General features: G+C 40.4%; 1 protein-coding gene across 1 annotated transcript in view; it reads left to right on the top strand.

Moving 5' to 3' along the window:
• Positions 1-1,928: 1,928 nt before the first annotated feature.
• Positions 1,929-23,880, top strand: part of LOC131843082 (uncharacterized) — a 40,198-nt gene continuing 18,246 nt past the window's right edge. Inside the window, 26 exon segments of the mRNA XM_059191678.1 lie at positions 1,929-1,979; positions 2,199-2,350; positions 3,548-3,722; positions 4,848-5,012; positions 5,961-6,107; positions 6,421-6,520; positions 6,523-6,647; positions 7,001-7,056; positions 7,604-7,736; positions 8,366-8,503; positions 11,287-11,416; positions 12,280-12,425; positions 12,805-12,941; positions 13,494-13,624; positions 14,451-14,586; positions 15,000-15,117; positions 15,482-15,598; positions 16,656-16,787; positions 17,337-17,431; positions 17,834-18,033; positions 18,626-18,782; positions 19,184-19,366; positions 20,141-20,302; positions 20,999-21,121; positions 22,064-22,194; positions 23,061-23,207. Of these exon segments, the coding sequence (XP_059047661.1) occupies positions 1,929-1,979; positions 2,199-2,350; positions 3,548-3,722; positions 4,848-5,012; positions 5,961-6,107; positions 6,421-6,520; positions 6,523-6,647; positions 7,001-7,056; positions 7,604-7,736; positions 8,366-8,503; positions 11,287-11,416; positions 12,280-12,425; positions 12,805-12,941; positions 13,494-13,624; positions 14,451-14,586; positions 15,000-15,117; positions 15,482-15,598; positions 16,656-16,787; positions 17,337-17,431; positions 17,834-18,033; positions 18,626-18,782; positions 19,184-19,366; positions 20,141-20,302; positions 20,999-21,121; positions 22,064-22,194; positions 23,061-23,207 (3,487 nt within the window).

The raw sequence follows: 23,880 nt of genomic DNA on the forward strand, positions 1-23,880 counted from the left end.
TTTTATAGATGTTAGGACGAGAGTACCTATTGCCTAGCTGACTTCATTACTGAGGGGAAAGGCAGTCATTTGGCAACAATGCACGAGACTAAATTATTACTTGCCAAGCCAGTTTTATGGCTTGGCTTGGCTTGGCTTACTTTAAAATAGTACCTAAATTACAAATGAAATGTTGGGAGAATTGTCGGAGCCAGACGAAAATAAAAATTACGTCGGGAAAGTCATTCCATTTTAGTTAATGTTTACATTTTAAAAGCGGTGCAATGAATTCACTAATCCAATATTTATAAACTTTATTACTAGCTGTATCTGCGGCTTCGTCCGCGTGGAATTTAACAAAAAAGTTAATTAGAGAATTTTTCTAAAATAAAAGTAGCCTAAGTTACTCCTTATTACATCAGCCAGTCAAAAAAAGTCCCGTCAAAATCGGTCCAGCCATTTCATAGATTAACCGGAACAAACAGATAACGTCTGACTACGTACGCACGCGATTTGTTGATTGGTTGTTAGCTAGTGACAAAGATGGCGACGACAATTTTGTTTGTCAGTGTCATTAGAATTTAACGAAATACTCCATAATCCGAATTTTGCGGATATATATTGTTGACTCGAAATCAATATTTTTTTGTTTTGTTATTCACATAAGGTTTCGTTCGAGTCTACCGTACCCCTTGACGAAATTATTAATATAGATGCATGTAGTAAAAAACGGTTATTTCAATATTACAAACAGACACTCCAATTTTATTTATATGTACAGATGTATCCACGCGAAAGGTTTCTTGAATTAAGGATATTATATGACAAGAGTCTGTAATAGACCTACATGAATAAATATATTTTGATTTGATTTGTAATGTTTTTTTAAGGGCAATTAAGTGACTACTACCTCAAAGACAATATTATTGGCACTACTCTCAAGTATTGCTACATATTTTTCGTGTTAAGAGTAACTTGGGCCATTATCTGGCTTCATGTTGACGAGGTATGCTATTTTTTATATCTATAGGTAAATATTTATGTAAGATATATAACTCTATGTACTAGTATGTAATATTATATTATCTGTGGTACTAGTAAAAGTATGTATTATAATAAAATAAAAACTATATAGCACATTAATTTAACTATGTCTCTAACACAATTCAATTTAGCATTTAAAATACAACCAGCACATCTTACAAAAACCCTCCTTTTATACAGAGAAGATATGAGTGGGGGTTATACGCAACTAGTTTAACGATACCGAACAATAAAGAAACTACCTTCTGTTAATATTTAAAAAATATCAGATTTTTCGACAATATCGATGTGAATCCTAACATACCATATCGCGTGGCTCTTTTAAACAAACTACCAAATATCACTAACTTATAAGAGTCAAAATCTTCTCTCTCTGCCTAGATTTTTCCCATTTTATTTGGGATTGGCTCTCCTAGTCCTTCACCAGGCAAACCTATCCAGACCAGGAGCCTGGTGAAGAAGGACTAGTCGTCGAGTCGTTTATTTCAGTTTTCTTTTGGTTTGGTTATTGATGACGGACTACCAAGTTAGTAAGGGTCATTCTCGTCTCTTTGAACCTTAACACCGGCTGCAGGGGCGGATCTACCTAAGGACTTTTTGCGCTGCAACCCAGGCCCCCGAGGATACAAAGGTCCCAGTCCCCACTGAAACGATATTTAAGATATAAAAAAATATCTAGAATGTAAAAAACCTATAAGGTTGGCAACCCTGAGATCAATCAACTCATGCAGGTGCGCGTCTATCGAAAGGAACGTGGAATTACTGGTTACTTGTTTTTGGTCGGTATATTTTCTTAGTTGTGTAATATAATTACGTAGGGCCCTAAGTAGATTTAGCCCAGGGCCCCACAAATTCACGATCCGCCCCTGACCGGCCGGTTTAAAGTTCAAGACTTTTTTGGTTATATGACTCTCTTCTCGTCTCATTACTTGGCCGTACCATCTCAACCTCTCTCGGTGAGTGTGTTATCGATGGGGAGATGTTAAGATATGAGTCATAATATTATTTTACCATTTTCACTTTATTTCTTTATACAAGTGATTCAGTTTCTAAAATATTCTACCCGGCTTCGGCTTTACAACACTATACTCTTTAATCCTAGCTGTTATAATATAGGTAACTAATTATAAAATAAGTATTGTACATACGTATATTATTTATATATTTCTATGCAGTTTGAGCGCGAATACACAGAGGCCCCTGCATGGAAGCGTGCTCTGTATGAAGTGCAACATGACAATCTTTATTACGATGGTCATAAGGACGATATTGCCAGTCAATTCCTGTTCGCGGTGTATATTGTCAACAAAATGTTCATACCTATTGGGTATGTACCTACATATATATGTTGCGCCGCTGAAAGTGGTTACTTGTCATGGATTTTGTATAAAGTCTTAATAATAATAATAATCTCCGGACAATTCACACAGCGCCATCTAGTCCCAAGTTAAGCTAGCTAAAGATTGTGTTATGGGTACTAGATAACTGATACAAGTACATAGATATATTTTTTTTTTGTAAATACATACATAATATATATAGAAGATACCCAGACCGATACAAACAATCATACTCATGAATACAAATGTTTGTGCCGTGTGATGAATCGAACCCGCGACCATCGGACGTAAAGCGGTGCGGTGTGCTAGACCGTTTAAGTTTATTTACTAAGTGTATTTTCTGAATAGCATTTTCATACAAAATACACAGTGAAATGGAACATTGTATAGTATTTTTTTAAAGATAATAATAATCAGTAACCCTGGACAATTAACACAGCGCCATCTAGTCCCACGGTAAGCTGACCTTGTGTTATAGGTACTAGAGAACAGATGTAAATACATAGATACATATTTTTTGTAAATACATACATAATATACATAGAAAACCCAGACCGATACAAACAAACATGCTCTTGAATACAAATGTTTGCACCGTGCGAGAAATCGAACCATCGGAAGAAAAGCCGTCTACTAACCACGGAGGCCGTCATAGCTAATTTAACAGTTTTTCTCTGGTATTAATTGCGTCATATCAGCAGATGTAATGCAACCCACGTAAAACAAGATGGCGTTTTAAAACCACACACCAAATATACACTACCACAACCCGGGACCATCGAAAGATTTGGATTAGCCTTGCGAGGTCGTCAAAAACCACATTTACCAGCATTTGTACAAGCACAAGCAATAGATTTATTCTTTTTTTGACTTGGAGAAAATCTCTCATGGAGACCCGCCCGCCCCGGGATAGGCAAGTGGCTACTGTGAGACCCCTACTCACCAAAAACAACGAAATGCCCGTCACCCAACGCCATATGCCGGAGTCGCGGGATCGATGTTTGGATTCACATCGTTCGCGGTTCCGACGGCGGTGGCCCACTCTAGCAGCGCAGCGATTTACCCCTTCTCTGCGGATTCCCTTTGCGGAATCCACTACTTCTCGTCCTCTTAGGACTAGGACCCTAGTCTCTAGGGAAGGCGCGGGAAACAACCTTCCTACAATTCTACTTGTATTTCATCAGGCCGTCAGTAGCACCATCAAATGACATAGAGCGTATAACGTGCCTGTTGGTGATGATCACCGGTTGCCTGGTGGTGACTGGGGCTGCTGTGGCGTCGCTTACACTCGTCATCAGTATATACATGAGGCCTGAGGAAGCTTTCCGTGCGAGGTACAGGCTGATTATGAAAGAGATGGTGAGTAATTCCTAAATATAGCGGAAGAAATCCAAGAAGTAAAACACAATGGCTTTTCGTCTTCATGATCCTGTAGAAACCATATTAGGTCTATTTATATAATTGGAATAGCAAACAAGCAGGCAGCCCATCTGATGGTAAGTGGTAACCGTCGCCTATATACAAGAATAGCACTAAGGATTGTTATAGAACACCCTCGATACCACTCTCTCATTGCCATTCCAAAGGACTAAGGTATTATGCCTCTCATCCTGTAATTCCACTGCCTAATAGAGAGCGCTCTAAAAGTGAAACACAGTAAGCTGTTTGGAGGTTGAATTAAGTAAAGACCGTGAATAAGAATCTATGCAGACGATGTTTAGTCTACCATAGGTAACAAATGATTAATATGCACAAACGGTTATCAAACTCGACTATAATCCATCTGGCTACCACAATATCAAAACACCTGGCTCCAATAATAACAGTAGAATGAATTCATACTCAACTAGGTCCTACTTAGACAGTTTTATGTGGTGCAGATATTGCGTTCCTCTCTTAATTTACTGTGCGTTGTGTATATAGCATAATAAATCCCCTAGTCGCCTGAGGCTAGATACCAGAAACTCTGTGAAAACTTTATTTTTGGAAATATTTATTTTTAAAGTATATATTATATTTATATAACATAAATGATATATATCAAAAATTTTCGCCATTACTGCCCTACAACGCTTTCTAGTTCTACCCAAAGGTTAGCTGGTAGAGAATGCCATATGGCATTATAATTTATATTAAGCTCGCCTTTTATACACTCTTTTAAAGTGCAATAAAGAATAAAAAAAAAATGTTTAATTGTGGAGTTTTATGTTCACTGCACTAGATAGACGACAGGGGGAAGGGGATTATTAGTAATGGACCCCCATAGCTAGTATTGTATCATGTTAGGTCTACACGGTTACTTCTGGAAACTATCGTTATAAATTCCAAGTGGATTTGTGAAGATGCGCTAACTGACCTGATCTCATGCTCATCTTTCATCCTTTACTTGTGTCCCGAAAGCGTAAATCGTTAAGCGAGTGCATCATTCCTTTATCATTAATAAAAATTAACACAGGCCATAAAAATAGACTACTCCGTCTTCAGAAATCAACAAAAGTTCCGCCAAATCTCCGCGAAAAAGTGGAGACATTCTATAAAATGTACTGGCACAAGCAACGAGCGGTGTCGGCTACTCAACTGTTACCTACATACCCTCCTACTCTCTCTGCTACTATATATACAGATATATACTTCGAGGCAACACAAAAGGTATGTAATGATACATTGCATTAAAAGAACAACGATAACAACGACTAGACCTGTTAATGAAATGGTGCTCCCGCCTGCGCTAACAGTTTACGCTGGCGGGGCAAAAGTGGAGGATGATAAGATGAACATGAGATCAAATCAGTTAGCCCATCGTGGTAAATTCACCAGAAATTTACCACGATGGTTTCCGAGGAAACCACGTGGAGGTCAACTTGACATGGTACATTGCAAGTAATGGGGTTATAACTATCCTCTTCCACTTTGTGCTAGCTTATTGCAGTGTGTATTAAATTTACTTATTGAAATTAAGTATTATATGACAAAAAGCAATGGGGTTATTAGACCTCATTTGTGACAATGTTAGTAAGGAGGATCCCTATTTGTAGTATTCTAATTCTGGTTCGGTACCTAGAATTTTCAAGCAGAATAATAGATTAAGAGCAAACACGATAAAATTGTTAGCGGATGTAGTTGATCAAAGTGGTAGTTAGTTTGATCATTTCTAACTATGTTTATTTATAGTCTACATTGCAAATAATGTTTGAATTTAATTCATCGGAGTCGGCTTTGCGATCTTTTCTTTGAGTTTCTATCGGAAGTTGCCAATAAAAAGAGAAAACACATTGTATCTTAAACATAGCACAAAAATACAAGAAGTCCTAACACACAACTGCTTTTCGTCTCCAAGATCTTGTAAGAATAGGTATGTTAAGGTTTCTTAAGAGTCGGCAACGTGCCCGTAACACCCCTGGTGTTTCAGACGTCCATAGACTACGGTAACCGTTTACCTTCATATGGATCATAAGCTTGTTTGCCACCATAGTGTTATAAAAAACGAATTAACTGTCTATTTGATGGTAATTGGTCAACTTCGTAAACATATTGGAGTGACGATTTGAAGTATATTTGGAGTGTTGTTTTTGGCTAATAGATAATGATTCAATTTAGAGTCGGATCCTCTGCGACCTCTCCTTTGAGTTTCTATCTGAAGTGGCCAAGAAAATGAGTACAATACATTATATACCGGGGGATACTCTCATCAAGCGGCTCTCCACCAAGTCGTCGATAATATATGTCACTTACGGAGACATTGAAGTAAGAACTAGTGCCTTTTAACTAGTAACTTCTTTATCATGCATTGATTGATTGATTAAATATAAGTTTGTAATAATAATAGAAGCTGCAATACAACCTCAACCCACTCTCGAACCGTTTATGAAATAACAAAGGACTTTCTACAGACTTTTTTGTAAATACATGCATAATACTCATGGGTACAAATGTTTGTACAATGCTAGGAATTTAACCTGCGACCATTGTAAGTAAGGCGGTGTCTAAACCTCTAGACTGAGGTCGTCGAATTTTTATTACGATCACTTTGAGTCGATTGATTCTCTGGTCAATGCAGATGTTAACAGCAGAGGACAACAGCACGGCCATCCTGCGTATGACGCGCGGCACGGTAGTGAGTCCACTGGCGGGCGCATGGCCCGCGGGCTGCGGCTGCGCCCCGTGGAGATGCGCGCCGCCACGTTCTGCGCCGCGCACGTGCTCGCCGCTGCCGACCTCTGGCGCGTCGCTCTCAAGTACGCCAGGGGCACTGACCATACACGCCTTATTCTAGCGGCCTTCTATGTAAGTGATCATCTTAATAGACCAGCAATTTTTTCTTAAAATGTCCTAAATCTATTTTTATTATAAAATTGTCTTCTTCTTTAAGACTATTTTCATCATTTGAAAGAAAGTGATTTGTTCTAAAAGCATTTACATAAAATTGATGAGCCGCCTTTTACGTTTATTAACTGACTACTTTAATGATAATAACTAAAATATATTTAAAAAATTAAATTTTAATATATGCTCTTGCTAATTGGTTTTATCAGCAAAATCGGTCTATCCTTTCTATTATCTGTGAAATATTGTACTAGATGTAAATGAATTCGATAGTATTGTTACAGTACTTGATAATTGCTATTATACTTCACCAGGAACATTTTGAAAGAGTGAAGAAACATTTTTATTCAAAAACACCCGAAGATGTCAAGTAAGCTTTCCAAATATCCACAAAATGTTATTTATGTAGCTATAGATATCAAAAACGTATTTTATAAATGCACCGAAATAATAAACTCGTATAGGATGAGATTCGGACCTCAGGTTCCGAACGGTTTTTTTAAGTGCGGAAATATTTTCAAAAGATGTCCACCCGGCCAAAGAGCCACGAATTCTTTAGTCCGTAAAAATCCGATATACATTATGGATTTTCACCCACTTTAGAAGTAAGCGAGCCTAGGGCACAATACTATAATAATTTACGATTATTAGATCTCGGAATGTTTGTTGATGATTATATTTATTAATATGATTATCTTTAGGATACCTGTCGTGGCTACAGATCAAATAAATCAACATCAGTTTCTCGTACAATGGTTTTGCAATAAAGTCAGTTTCTCTAAAGTTGAGAAGTTTTTTGTATCGCGGACAATAGAAAACGACCGTACGAAACTCACGACCTTTGGTTCCAAATGTAAGTAAGGGACGAGATGTTTTCTCTGATTTTATCTACTGCATTATTTTATTAATATTAAAAGGCACAAGAGTAGTATCCTACACTTCAAGCGGAATCTGTTGGCGTTGAAAGAAGCAAAAGACGCCAACGGCAACCTGCTGCTGCCTAGAACTGATTTCTTCTTAGAAATTGCTGGCTGTTACATTATGAGAAATGTTCGTATGGTTTTCATTAAACATCTAGTTTAGGATAAGGAAATTGTTATATATTTATTTATAATGCTTTATTTCATCAATTTTAACAGTAGATACAATGAAAAATAAAACAAAATATTGAAGAAAAAACACACACAAGGGTGTCTTATTGCTAACACAATCTCCATTTCATTACTTTATAGCCTTGAAGCATTGTGTCGACTGTCGCAGTTTGGTTGCAGAACAGTCAACACTAGGCTTCAAGCTATATTCGAACTCTATTCAATACCTGATAATGTCTCGTTCAGAGGTGAAACACGCGTCGCAACATAGGTGTAGACTCAATAACGGTCGGAATTTGATCATCAATAGGAAGGTTGTAACGCTTCCAGGAGCGGTGGTCGGGTTTCCACACTCAATATTTGTAGTCTCACACATGCTAATACTAGTGGAATTAAACAAGATAATATAAATCTATTAAGTGTTCTCGAACAGTGCATTTCAGAGGAACTTGGAGCTCCTGCGTACACTTAGATTGTGAAATGACCTGCCGAGGTTTTCTCGAGAGACTACAGTATGAGTTTTTTCAGATGATAAATGAAATTTGGAGGCTTATGAATAAATGCTATTAAATTTGCTGTCACGTGTAGCGACCGGATGCAACTTTAAACCAAGAAACGGACGCCATTTGCCTGCGGTCCACATTCCCGTGCATCCTGCAGCCGGAGTCCTCGCTGCAGATCGCGTGGCAGTCCTTTGTCTCATGTCTGATTGTTGTTGTGTGCATCGTGAGTATTTTTGCTTCTTTGCGTATTACGCTTTGGTATCTTAAATTAATCAATCATTAAGACCTAAGATATTACCTACATATCTTTGGATGGAGAAGGTAACAGGCCAGTTTTTATCCCGTGTAAACGTGGTGAAAAATACACCCTTGGTTACTCCGGGATAATGCAGTATAGCAATGGTATTGGAGACCCTGGACAGGGATCCATGGGGGCGTCCTTATAGGTTCGTCAGGGGCAAATTACGCCCCTGGGCGCCCCCCGTGGCAGAGGGTCTCCAGCCGCAGCAGTTGGAGGAGGTGTTGGAGGAGCTGTTCCCGAGACAGCCTCCCTTCACACCTCCTCCGATGATGCCGCGTGGCAGTGATGAAGAGGCCAGCGGCGTCAGCGCTGCTGCGGTTCCTGCCATCACCGTGGAGGAGTTCGCCGCGGCCGTGGATAAACTCCGGGGCAAGAATGTCGCCCCGGGTCCGGATGGTATCCACGGCCGCGTCCTGGCCTTGGCCTTAAACACCCTAGGGGACCGACTCCGGCGCTTGTTCAATGCGTGTCTGGAGTCGGGACGGTTTCCCAACCAGTGGAAAGCGGGTAGAGTGGTCCTGCTCCGCAAAGCGGAGCACCCCGCAGGTTCGGTGGTTCCCTCGACGTTCCGCCCCATAGTGCTGTTGGACGAGATCGGCAAGCTCTTTGAGAGAATCTTGGCGGGCCGACTCGTCCATTCACCTGTCTCAGGTAGGTCCCGATCTCAGCCCGAAGCAGTTCGGGTTCCGAGAGGGCGCTCGACGATAGACGCGATCTCGCGTGTGCGCTCCCTCTCGGAAGAGGCGACGTCCCAGGGTGGGGTGTTGTTGGCGGTCTCTCTAGACATTAAGAACGCCTTCAACACCCTGCCCTTTGCGACTATTAGGGAGGCGCTGCAGTACCATTGCGCGCCTCCTACATTCGAGACGTGATCGGGGCCTACCTCGAAGACAGTCTGTGCTCTGCACGGGGCGGAACAGCGTTGTAGTGTCGAGGGAAATGCAACGCGGTGTTCCACAGGGATCGGTTCTGGGCCCGATCCTGTGGAACAACGGGTATGATTGGAACCTGCGGGGCGCCCTTTTAACGGGCACTGACCTCGTGTGTTACGCGGATGACACCTTGGTCACTGCCCGGGGGCGGGACCTACGGGAGGCTACCCGCTTTGCCACTGCAAGCGTGGCGCTGGTCGTCGGCCGAATTAGAAGGCTTGGGCTCCAGGTGGCGCTGGAGAAGACCGAGGTCCTGTGTTTTCATGGGCCTCGGCGTGCGCCACCTCCGGATGCCCAGCTGGTCGTCAGTGGCCAGAGGGGGGGGGTCAAGCCCTGTATTCGATACTTGGGGCTTGACCTGGACAGTCGTTGGAGCTTCCGCGCTCACTTCCGGAACCTGGTCCCTCGCCTCATGGCAGCCGCCGGCGCTCTTAGCTGGCTGCTGCCAAACGTGAGGGGCCCGGGAGAAGGTTCCCGCCGCCTATACCTCGGCGTGGTGCGGTCCATGGCCCTGTACGGGGCCCCCCTCTGGGTGGGGGCCCTAGGTAGGGAAAATGTGGCCTGCCTCAACAGGCCACACAGGGCCATGGCCATCAGGGCCATTAGAGGCTACCGCACCATATCCGGGGAAGCGGCGGGTCTGCTGGCGGGGTCTCCTCCGTGGGACTTGGTAGCGGAGCTCCACGCGTCAGTGTATCACTGGCGCGCGGAGCACGTTCCATGGGGAGGCACCCGCTGGTCACGAGATTGAAGCGCGGAGGTCCGACTCTCGGCGGATCCTCAGGATCGAATGGCGGGCGAGGTTGATGAGCCCGTCACCGGCCTGAGGACCATCGAGGCTGTCCGTCCACCCTCAAAAGGTGGATGAATAGGAGATGGCCACTGACGTACCGCATGACACAGATACTGTCCGGGCACGGCTGCTTTGGGCGGTATCTGTGTCATGTGGCGAGGAAGGAGCCGACGACCGGCTGCCACGAATGCGGAGGTGTAGAGGACACGGCGCAACACACGCTGGAAATATGTCCAGCGTTTGAGAGTGAGCGCCGTGTCCTCACACGAATAGTGGGGGACGATCTCTCGCTGCCGAATTTAGTTCGGAGGATGGTCTACTGACCATCCTCGAACTAAATTCGGCGGGATCGTGGCTGGCGGTGAGCTCCTTCTGCGAAAAGGAAGTTATCTCGCGGAAGGAGGCGGCGGAAAGGGAGCGGGAGTCAGATCGTCCCGCTTCCCTCCGCCGCAGAAGAGATTTTGGGCCTAGAGGTGGGAGCATATCCAACTCCGCCCCCTCTATCCCCCACTGGGGCCGGGGTGACTGCCTTGGGAGGCGGTCCCTATTAAAGGCCCCGGAGGTGTGCGCGTGTACCCACACGCCTCCACAATGGAGTAGGGCGAAATAGGTCGCCCTAATCACAAAACGAGATGGGGCCTGACCTAGAACTTATACAGGGCGGGCCGTCGACGTCGGAGCTGGGGTAGAATGCATTGCGATTCCCCTGGCTATTGCACTAAGGTACACCGTGTGGTTTTTTAGTGGGTACAAGACCCACACACCACCTCGCCATTTTCCGGCGGGGTGACGGTCTTTTGAAGATTTTCCACACGTTAAAAAAAAAAAAAAAAGTATAGCAATGGTATAGAACTTTTTTAAATCGGGCTAGTAATTTCTTCGGGACAAACAGATAAAAATACATTTTTCTCTTTATAATATTTCATATGCATATTTTCTGTCACCTGATACATGTTTTCTGTTGCGGTAAATTATGATAGGTCCACCCATACTACTTGGTGTTTACGAAGACCGTGCCGCTGGAGTTCAGATTCTTTGACTACGTGATGACAGTGGTGTATGCACTGGACCTGATCGCGTACCTCTCAACTGGTGCCAACGTTGAGGAAGGTCAGGTTTTTAAATTGTTATATTTTCTTATCTATATTAATTTTATAATTCGAATGCCTTTTTGTCTATGTAACAACCTGTTCTGTATGATCCCACATCATGAATAATTTAGTCAAATGACCCTTTAGTTTTCCTAATTAGAGTGCTTCTCTTACAGAGTCTGTAAGACTGTATCCAGAACCTATTTTGTAATGGAATGGTACTCCATCCATTCATTTGTTTAGAATAATGCTTCACAGTGAATTGGGGTTCATTAATATATCAAATAGTTATAAATATATACATTTATCTGTGTAGGCTAATGTCTGTAGGTTATGTATATCTCTCTAAGTATCTCTTGTTAAATTGATTGAATTTTCACTGCTAGTTTGTCTTTGTGTATATGTGATAATAGAGCTGTGCACCTTCTTGCTCTCATAGTATCCTGTTAGGGCAGCAGGGTCCATATTGTTAGCAGCATATACATTTGGGGATCATCAGTGGAGGAGATGGACGAAAATAAGTCAAAAAGCATATCTAGATGAATTCAGTAGAACGTAAGCATTTTGGTTTCCATGATGCAATGTTGATAAATAATCTCAATTATTAAGGGATAGAGGATTGTTAATATGGACTAATAGACCCATGCTAGCAATGCCCTATCTCAGGTTGATTTCCTCGCGGTTTCCTCTGGATACCATCTTGTTAAATTCCTGGATAACTTTTTATGATGGGCTAACTGACCTTACTTCATGGTCATCCTATCATCCTCCACTGGTGCCCCGCCAGCGTAAACTGTTAGCGTATTATTTCATTATCGTATGTAAAAAAGTCCCAATTCTTAAGGTCCTTTCACTCTCTCACTGCCAGTTACTGGTGCACAGGTGTGCCAATATCGTTCGCACAGACATCCTCGCAGCAGATGCGCAGCCACTGGTTCGTGCTGGACGTGATCAGCACGCTACCCATTTTCGAGTTCATCGGTGAAGGGCATTTCGCTGGCATTAATAAGTTGCTGAGATTGCCTAAGGTATATTTTTTGGATGAATTGGTTTAATGTATGGCATAAAAAATAAAAAAAACTGTACATCATTATAGCTACCCGTTATTTTTTAATGAATGAAAATGGAATGGTATACTCGCCTGTGGGAACGGGATAGTGTGATACGGGTGGAGTGTGATAGGATGAAATGAGGTGATGATGAGATGGTTTCAGGAGGAACCGCGTAGAGTTTGACCTGATATGGTACATTGACAATCCCCTTCCCCCTATAGCTACCCATTGTAAAGAGCCATCACATAGCCATCAGACTCATGAATGTTTGTGCCGTGCGAGGAATCGAAACTGCGACCATTGGAAGTAAGGTGGTTTACTAAACCATTGGACTACCGAAGCCGTCGTATTGCAGGTGTTCCGTGTGCTGAAGATGCTGGAGGACGTGTGCGTGTACCACAGTAACGTGCTGAGGTTCATGTCGTACACGCTGCTGCTGCTGATCGCCTGCTACCTGATAGCCGCCCTGCAGCAGGGCTTCATGTGCTTCCAGTTACGTTAACACGCATCCTAAGCATATAATTTGTTTTTATATCTTCAAAACAAATTTGACATTCAAATCAAATAAAAAAATCATTCATATAGGAAAAAGAAAAAAACTTTTCAAATGCGACTAAAGTGAGTCACTTTCGACAAGTTTTTTGTATTCATTTTTTCCTGAGACAAATTTGACATTCAAATTAAATCAAAAATCATTCATGTAGGATATTTTAGCCGCTTTGAAATGATTTTTATATTAATATTTTTCGCTACCATCCATTACCCATTACCATGCTAGCCAGCTTTTAGTGATTCATGACGGTTGCACTTAAATAATGTGTATATGTTCATTTAATACACATAATTAATAAAGTATAGATATTATAGGGTTGTTGTACCAAAATAGATTTTTATTAACATACATATTGCACTAAAACAAAGACTGACTGCCTTTTATATGAAAGTAATCTGGCGTAATGCCCTTTTTTGTCCGAGTCACTATTTATAAGCAATTTTGTGCCCCAATACTCTGAAAAAACAGAAGTGATACCATATTGATTACAGATTTGGCTACTGTGTGGTGACGAACTTCACTCACTCCCCGTACTGGGCGAACGAGCCGCTGGACGAGGCCACCGTCGAGAACAGGATCACTTTTGGACTCTACTGGGCGATATCTATGATTACATTTACTTGTAAACCACTTGTACTTATTTTATTATTAAAACAAATCTTAATTGTATTATAAACGTGAAAGTTTGTAAGTATGGATGTTTATTACTCTACCACGCAAAAACTACTGAACGGATTTTAATGAAATTTATAGTAACATAGCGTATGCATAAAAATAACACAGACTATATTTTATATTGAAACCGCGGAGTTTCCGTTCCCCTCCCAAGTTATCTAGAAATTTGGAGCGTTTAGGAACAGTCGCAGCTTTTCATCCAATAGACTCTCAAATGGTTTGCTATTGCAGATTCGTAAAGAAGAATTAGGCAATATTTTTCCTATCCCCTCGCAGGTCATTTGGAAATGTGGGGTCTCACCAAATGGGACAATGTTCTCTACACCATTTCGTATCTCCTCGCAGATCATTTGGAAATGTGGGGCATTATCAAATGGGACAGTGTTCTCTACACTATTGCCTATCCCCTCTCAGGTCATTTGGAAATGTGGGGTCTCATCAAATGGGACAATGTTCTCTGCACCATTTCCTATACCCTCAAGTAATTTAAATGTAAGGCCCCAGCCTCACCAAACGGAACAATGTTCTCTACACCATTTCCTATCCCCTCGCAAGTCATTTGGAAATGTAAGGCCCCAGCCCCACCAAATGGGACAATGTTCTCTACACCATTTCCTATCCCCTCGCAAGTCATTTGGAAATGTAAGGCCCCAGCCCCACCAAATGGGACAATGTTCTCTACACCATTTTCTATCCCCTCGCAGGTCATTTGGAAATGTGGGGTCTCACCAAATGGGACAATGTTCTCTACACCATTTCGTATCTCCTCGCAGGTCATTTGGAAATGTGGGGCCTCACCAAATGGGACAATGTTCTGTACACTATGTTCGTGCTGGAGATCTGTATCGTACTCCACATCTTCATTGAAGCCCCTTACTCTGCCACTATTATGGTCACCACTGCATTGAGGTATGTAGACGAATCACAATATCGATCAAGGGCCCTGGTGGTCTAGAGATTTAGCACACCGCTTTTCTTCCAACGGTACAGGTATTATTGAAGAATTAAAAATGAATTATTGTTAAATCATTAATATAAATTTCAATGTCGTATGAGGAGTAAGATGACGTATGACGTATGTATCGGTCTGGGTGTTTTCTATGTTTATTATATATGTGTTTACAAAAAAAGAATTCTAATAGTTGTCTAGTACCTCCCCTACCTGTCTGTCTAATCCGCCTTTTCAAATTGCTATTATCCTATTATCCTGGTCGAGAGGTATGAAGTTTTTGGGTAGTGAAGTAACGTGCACGTTCGTCTGAAAGATATACCAAATAAAGGTCCCAATAAAACAAGGAATATTATTATTTTAAATATTCCAGAGAAGATTACGACTCGAGCATTGGAAATGTGAAGGACTTTCTGATAAGGAATGAAGTGGATCCCATGATAAGGCAGCGCTTCATTACATATTTGCAATTATGTTGGTACATAGATAAGGTAAAGAAAATGTGTGTAACTAAATATTTTAATATGTAAAGGATTTTTTTACGGGATGATAGTAAAATGGTCCTATCTTCGCTAATGCTTTACGTTGGCGGAGAGTAATAAGAGAAGCACGAAGTCAGGTCAGTTAGCCCATCGTGGCAAATTCACCAGGGATTTAACATGGTGGTTTCCAGAGGAACTGCGTGGAGGTCAACCTTACATGGTACATTGTTAGCAATGGGATTATAACTATCCTCTTTCACCTTGAGCTAGCTTGTTGTGTGCATTAAATCTACTTATTTAAATTGAATATTATATGATAAAAATGATATGTATGTCTTTCGGTTGACGGTAAGATTAACTTGAATATTTTCAGGCCTATTCATTGGCGAATAAGAAAAAATCCATCTTCTACGACCTGCCTCCGCATGTGTACCAAGATATAGTGGCCAGCCAGCGGAGCAAATATCTTCTAACTGTTCCATTTATAAAGGTTTTCTGATTTACTTCTTACTCACGCTTATATACAGTCGCCTGCAAAGTTTTCTGCAAGTCGCCCGTCGTCGCGTAAGGCTTAATCGCATCAAAACTCTCTCGCGCGTCCTTGTTGACTGTTATATTGTGCAGTGATTGACACACCCTCAACTTTTCAACATTTCCCTCAATACCAGGACAACTCGAGCCTGGAGTCAACAGTACTGTTTTCTCAGAAGCCTAAGTGTACGGACTTTTACTTATGGTAAAGAAAACCCTCCAACTTATGGACATTCCAACCTCGCGGTTACACTGCCCGACTTAGCGCAGGAATGCGCGCTAAAAGCACACATTTTTTAAATTTGAATTTGAATATTCCTATGCTAGTTGGTGCCTGACTTTTTAATGCTGATATGATTCCTGTTAATATTTGTGCATGATTTGGTGGCGTGGTCTTCGATGTAGCACACCGCCTTACTTTCAATGGTCGTCGGTTCGATTCCTATCGCAGTGCAATCATTTGTGTGAAATCATTTTCATGAATATGATTGTATTGATTTGGGTGTTTTCTATATATATTATGTATGGACTTACAAAACGTAGTAATTTAAGTATTTTTATCAGTTGTCTAGTACCTGTAACGCAAGCTCTACTTAGCTTGGGGCTAGATGGCAGTGTATGAGTTGCATTTAGTTATTACTAAGATTATTTTAACAGCCCTGTTTTTCCTCCTCTTATGTTATTATCATTATGTAAGATTTCTGCATACCCACCAGGTTATATTAACCATATAGATTCAAGAATGAAACACCGAGTCACCGAAAAAACGACACTAGACAAGAAGTTTTTTTGCATTACTCTAATGCTGTTGGCCGCAGCTTACAGCTTCACCGGACTCGGGGCGAGTGGAGATGTGCACTCCAAACCCGCAGAAGGACTTATAGAGCGGCTGAAGGCCAACTCCCGCCTGCCGGATACGAGACAATAAGTGTATTCATTAAACTTACGAGACAGAAAAAAAATATAGTATAAATATAGGGTCTTATAAATAAGCAATTTCTAAAAACCTTTTACAGCTGCTCCATAAGGAAGACCTCAAGCACGTGTCGTCAGCGGCTCGACTGTTCTACACATCCCCCAACGAGATTCTTCTGAACACCGGCGATATTAGCTACGAAATGTTCGTCATCAAACAGGGCATTTGTGAGGTGGGTTTTCGTCAACGAAATACTAGATACCTTAGCAAATTGTGTACGTTCAACAGAGCGCGGGACTCTTGTCTTATTAGAAGTTAGTTGTAGTCGAAAGATATTATCCTCCTATCCTCTCCCTTCTGCCTCCTATCTCTTTCCTAATTCGTTCCTCTAACGCTCTACCCACTCCTTCTTTTCTAAAGATATTCTCTGTCCGCTTCCCTCCTATCCCGTTTCTAATTCTTTCTTCTACCTACTACTTCTACTTAGGTAAACAACTCACCGGCAACTCCCCTGTTGTTGCCAGTGCAGTGACTTTTCTTTCTCTAGCAGTGGCGTAATGTAACTTATTTAAATGTGTTTATTTAGGAAACTCTGAGGATTTCGGGACAGATGACTTTTTATGACATATTAATTTTCAATTAATAGCTCATATATGTAGTAATTAAATGAAAATTATTGTACATATTATATTATGTATATTATATTTGTTTTTAATTATTATGTTATGTAGTAATTAGTAAAATATTATTTTATTATTCACGATCCCTTATTTATTTCCAGATTTTTAATCCGTATACTAGACAAGCGGTTGGTTTTCTCGGTGTTAAAGCCCACTTTGGTGTCCTGGAATGCCTTTTACGTGAGTCAAATTTCGAATCTTATTTTTGAACAATGCTGGAAACACTGATAAAATAAATTATTGGTTTTATATAGGTATGCCCTTGAATGAAATGCCAATGAAAATGGCTCAGGGGTAGTGATGAAAATCTTACTTATAGGCATGTAATGCGTAGGAATGAAGATAATATTTTAAGGAAGGCGTTACATATGAATGTGAATGGTTATAACGGCACAGAAAGGCCGAAAAAGAGATGGGTGGACTGTGTGAAAGATGATATGGTTGGAGAGGGAGTAAATAACGAGATGATTACGAACAGTGATGAATGAAAGAGAAAAACATATTACGACGACCCTAAATAAATGGGATAAGGAAGAAGCAGATGATGACATTTCGAAAACTTATTAATTAAACTGGACTCTAATAGAGTTTGATGAACTCCAGGCTTGCCTGCTTACTACACCATCAGGGCCGTGACTCACGTGCAAGTATTCTCAATATCGAGGAAGGTGTTGTCCCGCGCCATCGAGATTCCGCAGATCAAAGACGCCATCGAGTTCGTCAAATCACAACCGGTACTTTTGAATAATTTTGGATTTCTATTTTCGTCTAACACTTCCATGCCGCCTAAATGCAATGGTTGCGGATTTTTTAACATTTGTATTTAGATTGTTTGTATCAGTCAGGGTGTTGTGTGAATTGTCTAGAGATATTATTATTATTTTATATGAGCCGGTCAATGCAGACTCATACAAAATTATAAATCTAGTCTCAAGCTAAGCAGAGTTTGTATGTTATGGGTAGAATAGACTACATATTGTTTTTGGTATACTTAATATATATAGAAAACACCCAGACCAGAATACGACAATCATACTCATGAATACAAATGTTTGCACCGTGCGAGGATTCGAACCTGCAACCATCGGTAGTAAAGCGGTGTGCTAAACCGCCAGAACACCGGGTTGTAGCGCTGTGTGTGTTGAGATTATTTATTCATAACTTAAGAGCTGCGCTCTTGTCGGTGAAGCTTTTGCCACTTACCGCGATCTTTCATCATGCTCTGTAAATGTTCGTACGACACGACTCCCATTTGCTTGATGTAGCTGTGCCTTGGTCTTCCCCTCCGCCTCTTTCCTTCTATTTTTCCCTCTACAATTATTTTCAAAAAATTATCCTGCCATATCAAGTGACCTAATATATTTCATTAAAAAAATATTGCATTTGCAAGGAATACACCGCTTGTTGATGGCCCGCGAGTCATTCCTCTGGTATGAGCCACCCAGCCCGGCGCCGAACATTGTACAATTCCCACTGCCCAAGAAATACGAGATGGATAATGAATACCTGCATCCCTTTAAAAGACTGGGATTCTTGTCAATACTAAGGTCACATTTTTATAACAATTTAGGTATTTTAGCTCTTTTAATTTGAACAGTTGCAATTGAATCCGATTATCGTAGATTTTAAGTGGTGAAACGCGTAAAAAGTCGTCTGCGAGAGAAACTATTTTGATGCTGGTGAATGAGCCATTTCACCGTTGAGGGATTATTACTTATGTGGACTAATAACCCTGGACGCCATTTACTTTTAATGTTATATATATATATATATATATATATGTATATAGCAAGTATTATAAAATAAATTACTGGTGAATTTGTCACGATACAAACTGACCTGACCTCATGCTCATCTTATCGTCCTCCACTAGTGCCCCGCCAGCGTAAACCGTCATCGCAGGAGGGTGCACCGTTGCATTATCATGTATAAAAAATCCGTTGTACAGATACATGTTCCCCCGGTTCTCGATCCGTCCGGACGGCCGGTATTTGGTGAGGTACGAGTGGTTCCGTGCGTGGTGCGCGCTTTGTTCCGCGATGGTGTTCCCCAGCTACTCGTACCTGTTGCTGCAGTGGCCCTCGCTCTACTTCTTCACCTGGCTGCTTGATCTCTCCGCTTATTTTGATATGTATGTTTCCTGTTTGATTATAATAACCCCTTTTTCCATCATAAGGAATAATGTACTAATATTAATAATACCTGAACAATTCATACGGCAATCTAGTTCCAAGGAAAATAAAGCTTGTTATGAGTACTATACAATTGATATAAATATATATATGTTTTGTTTTATTCCTTGTATATCCGTAATCAGTAGGTGTACTATAATCAGATTGGTTGGTAAATAAGTATGCAAGTCTGCAGTCAGTAGTGAGTGCACGACTTTTTATTTTAATGATGCCTCCGGCGCTATGTTAAGATTTCAGGACCTGGAGTACACTTTATCTAACTCCAGTATTTGTGTCATTTTCAGGCGTTTTGGGGTGTTATTAACAGGTAACCTGTGGGCTAGATCATTAGGGTGTATACTCAGCTGAGCCTTATATTTAGAGCTTGTGCTTTGTGCAAGCTCCTTACGTAATGTAGTAAATTCGAGAAATAATGGATGTCCGAGTTAGTTATAAACAATGGTGCCGTAAAAATGGGTGATCTGGAACCATTGGAGAATTTAAATGTTGGAGCTACTAGCACTTCCTAATCCCTATATACATATGTACATATTACAGGTAGAAGACACAGACCGATATAAACAATCATACTCATGAATACAAATGTTAGTGCCGTGCGAGGAATTGAACCCGCGACCATCGGAAGTAAGGCGGTGTGCCAAACCGCTAGACCACCTAGGCTGTCAAATGACGTCTGGATACTTTAGACTCTAAAGTGGTTTAAAATTGACCAGCCTTCAGCGTATGCTGGTTGGTTACTACAACGAGCAGGGTATCCTGGTGTACCATCCTTCAAGCACTGCAGCACACTACTTGAAAGGTGCCTTCATCGTGGATCTCTTCTGCTCGTTACCTTTGGAGTACCTTGAAGTGCCTGGAAGGGAATCATTCCGTAAATATTCCTTTTTTTGTATACTTCGATGGTGGCAATCGAGCATACGGTTCATGTTCATTACGATATTCTAAAAAAAGGACCACGAAAGTGGGAACCATCCGAAAACCTTCATGACCTATATTCATTACGCGGTACCTTAGGATGAAGCAGCAGCGCTAATACGAGACCGTCCCTTGGAGAGAATCTTCGAAGGTGATTCCTTGATTCTAATCTTAATTAATATTATTTTAGGAATTATTTACCATAAGTTCTCTATAACAGGTTAGCAGTAGAAAGGATCGGTAGGGAAAAATATTAATAAAAACTTTGGAATTCATCATCATCATCGCAGCCCGGTGGACGTCCACTGCTGGACATAGGCCTCCCCCAAAGATCTCCACGACGATCGGTCCTGCGCTGCTCGCATCCAATGCCTTCCAGAATTCCTTGAGATTCATAAGCGGCTATAATTTTCTTTTATACCACGTAGGTGTCAAAACAAGCATACGGCCCATCTGATGGTAAACGGTTACCGTAGCCTATGGACGCCTGAAACATCAGGGGTGTCAAGTGCGCGTTGCCAACCCTTAAGAAACCTTAACATACCCTTTTTAAAAAACCCGATCCTAAATGAATAAATTATTTTTATTTGATTTGATCATTTACCATCGACTGTCAGTTGGCTTACCATTCATTATATAAAATAATGACAGAGGACAAAGTACCGCTTGACACAAACACGGCAGTTCCTGATGCTGAACCGCCTCCTGCAGCTGTACCGCCTGCCCGGCGCCATGCTCACGCTCTCCGGGTACATCGAGAGGAGAGACATCCTGCTTGTGTAAGACATTTTTGATTAACTGAATCCTGGACAACATTTGTATTCACACACTTAAACTTAAAAATGTCAAGTAATAATAAAATTATTTAAAAGAGTAAACACGCAAGTTTCTTGCTCGTTCTTATAGTGATGAGACAGCTTTCCGAATGAGCGGTAGATTAAAAACTATGTTATGACTATTCAAAAGTGCTTCAATGTAAGTTTATTTGTTTTTTTTTTTTATTTTTTGAAAACCAACAGCGAAATACAAATTATATGTACTTAAAAATAAGGTTACTTAAAGGTTTTCTCACAATTGCAATATTTAGTATACAGTATTACAACACTAAAGTATTAACATATTATTGTTCTGTTTATCCACAAGTCTAATTTATACAATATAATGCTTATACAATCTAATTTATGCAAATTTTACTAGTTTCTTACTACGAAGTAACAATTTTGTAGCATTAGATTTAAATGTTACCTTTTTTAAGCTGAATATATCGAATCGAAATTTGAATAAATGATTTTCTATTCTATTCTATTTATTTAAATTTAAAAGCTGTTTCTTGCTCGTTCTTCGATGATACACATTTCTGATTGGGTGGTAGAATAAACAATATGACTAGTGCTTATATTCTTCCTAATAGTAAAGAGAGCTTATATTTATATTATATGAACACATTACACATTTACATTACAGTAATAAAAGGTTACGTAACAATAACAAACTGATTTTACCTAAATATTGTTTAACTAAAGTTAGTTATTCGTTTTATGGTAATCAAAATATGACTATTCAAAAGTGCTTGTAATGAGTTTATTTGAATAAAGATTATTTCTATTCTATTCTATTCATGAAGCAATTTGTAAATATAATAAAATTACCTGCAAATTAATGTACCACAAAGTTAGCAATAAAGATATATTCTATTCTGTTCTAAACATATAATGGTGCAGCATCAAGGCCATCCCTCTGTTCTTGAGCTTGCTGAACGTGCTGACGTGCTGCGTCGTCTTCTACTCCGTGAACATATTCAGCTCTATGGATGATACCCAGTGTCTGATCGTACCGCTCGAGGACAAGGGTGGTTCCTGGATAAACCTGTTCAGCAAGTCATGTGAGTTGAGTCTTGTAAACTAACGACCCTCTTCGGTTTTGCAAGGATGCATTATAGATCTTTGAAATTTTCATTTTGTTCTATAAATAACACACATGTATCATAATTATAAATCTTCCTCTTGAATCACTCTATCTATTGCTAGAAATTGCATTAAAATCCGTTGCGTAGTTTAAAAGATCTAAGCTACCAGACAGTGGAAGCGACTTTATTTTATAATTTGTAAAGAAGATTAATATATATTTATATTATTTTGTTTAATTCTACTTTGGTCTCACAAGCTAATGGTAGCACCATTAGCATGTGAGACCAATGTTAACGGCTCGCCGGAGAGGCTTTCAAGCTAAATCTGAACTATGTTTTGACCAATGAGTGCAGTTTAAGCAGTGATATTACTGGATAAGAGGCATGACATCTCAGTCGTCTCGAATAGCAACGTCTCAGTTGTATCACCGAAGTCACATGATAAAGATTAAGTTGTGAAATTACAGGATAAGTGGCATGACATCTTAGTACTCTCTAATGGCAAAGCATCACTTGTATAACGTGATAACGTGAATGTTCACGTATATACGCAAAAGTTACCACTTACCATCACATGGACCGTAAGTTTGTTTGCCATTCTTCGTCATTAAAACTATTCCGTTTTACTAGTTTGTTTCAACGTGATGGTTGGCAACGCATGAGTTGTATCACCGATGTCACATGATAACGTGACCGTAGTATAATTGTATATATGCGACGGTTACCACTTACTATCAGGTGGACTGTCAGCTTGTTTGCAATTACAATTGTATGGTAAGGCTATACGATATATTTGTTCTATATTTTACTAGTTCGTTTCAACGTGACGGAGACGCCGTGGAATCTCCACCTGGCGTCGTACTTCTGGGTGGTTTTTGAGACCACCACCACTGGGTACAACAGCCTCAACCCGAGCAACTTCCATCTCATGCGGGTTTTGTACATTGGAATGGTCATTGGTTAGTATTGGATGTTTCGAGTCTGGAAGTAGAGGGGATGAGTTTTTAAGGGTAAAAAAAGGGTTTATCTCGATTTACGGATAACTATAAGTCCTATAGAAAATTGTAGGTAAGGCTGTCCACCACAACCTTACCTACAACCTTACCTAATTTTCTATTCTTTTATTGTTTTTTTTATTCCATTAAATATTTACGGTTTATTCCGAAGATATGCCACATCGGTGCAACAATAAATAATATCTAAAGAATGATACATCTGTTTCTTTAATGCCAACTCTGACTATATTGATAATTTTGATGGCCACTTCAGATAATGTTATTGAGAACATTATTTTTTTTCACAGCGCCATCTATACCCATGTTAAGCTAGCTAAAGCTTGTGTTATTGGTACCAGATAACTGATACATATACATAGATTTTTTTTTTCGTAAATACATACCTATTACACATAGAAAACACCCAGACCATCATACTCATGATTACAAATGTTAGTGCCGTGCGAGAAATCGAACCCGCGACCATCGGTCGTAAAGCGGTGTGCTAGACCGCTAGACCACCGAGGTCGTCAAACTATTGCAGAGGCCGATGCCGTATAGAAGGTATCAATTTGCGCCACATAAATACATTTTATAAGTATATTAATTAGAAATAATGTTAACAAAGGAGGACTTA

The sequence above is a fragment of the Achroia grisella genome, unplaced genomic scaffold (assembly GCF_030625045.1).
Source record: "Achroia grisella isolate CSIRO2021 unplaced genomic scaffold, CSIRO_AGI_Agris_v1 utg2770, whole genome shotgun sequence".
In the NCBI taxonomy this organism is placed as follows: domain Eukaryota; kingdom Metazoa; phylum Arthropoda; class Insecta; order Lepidoptera; family Pyralidae; genus Achroia; species Achroia grisella.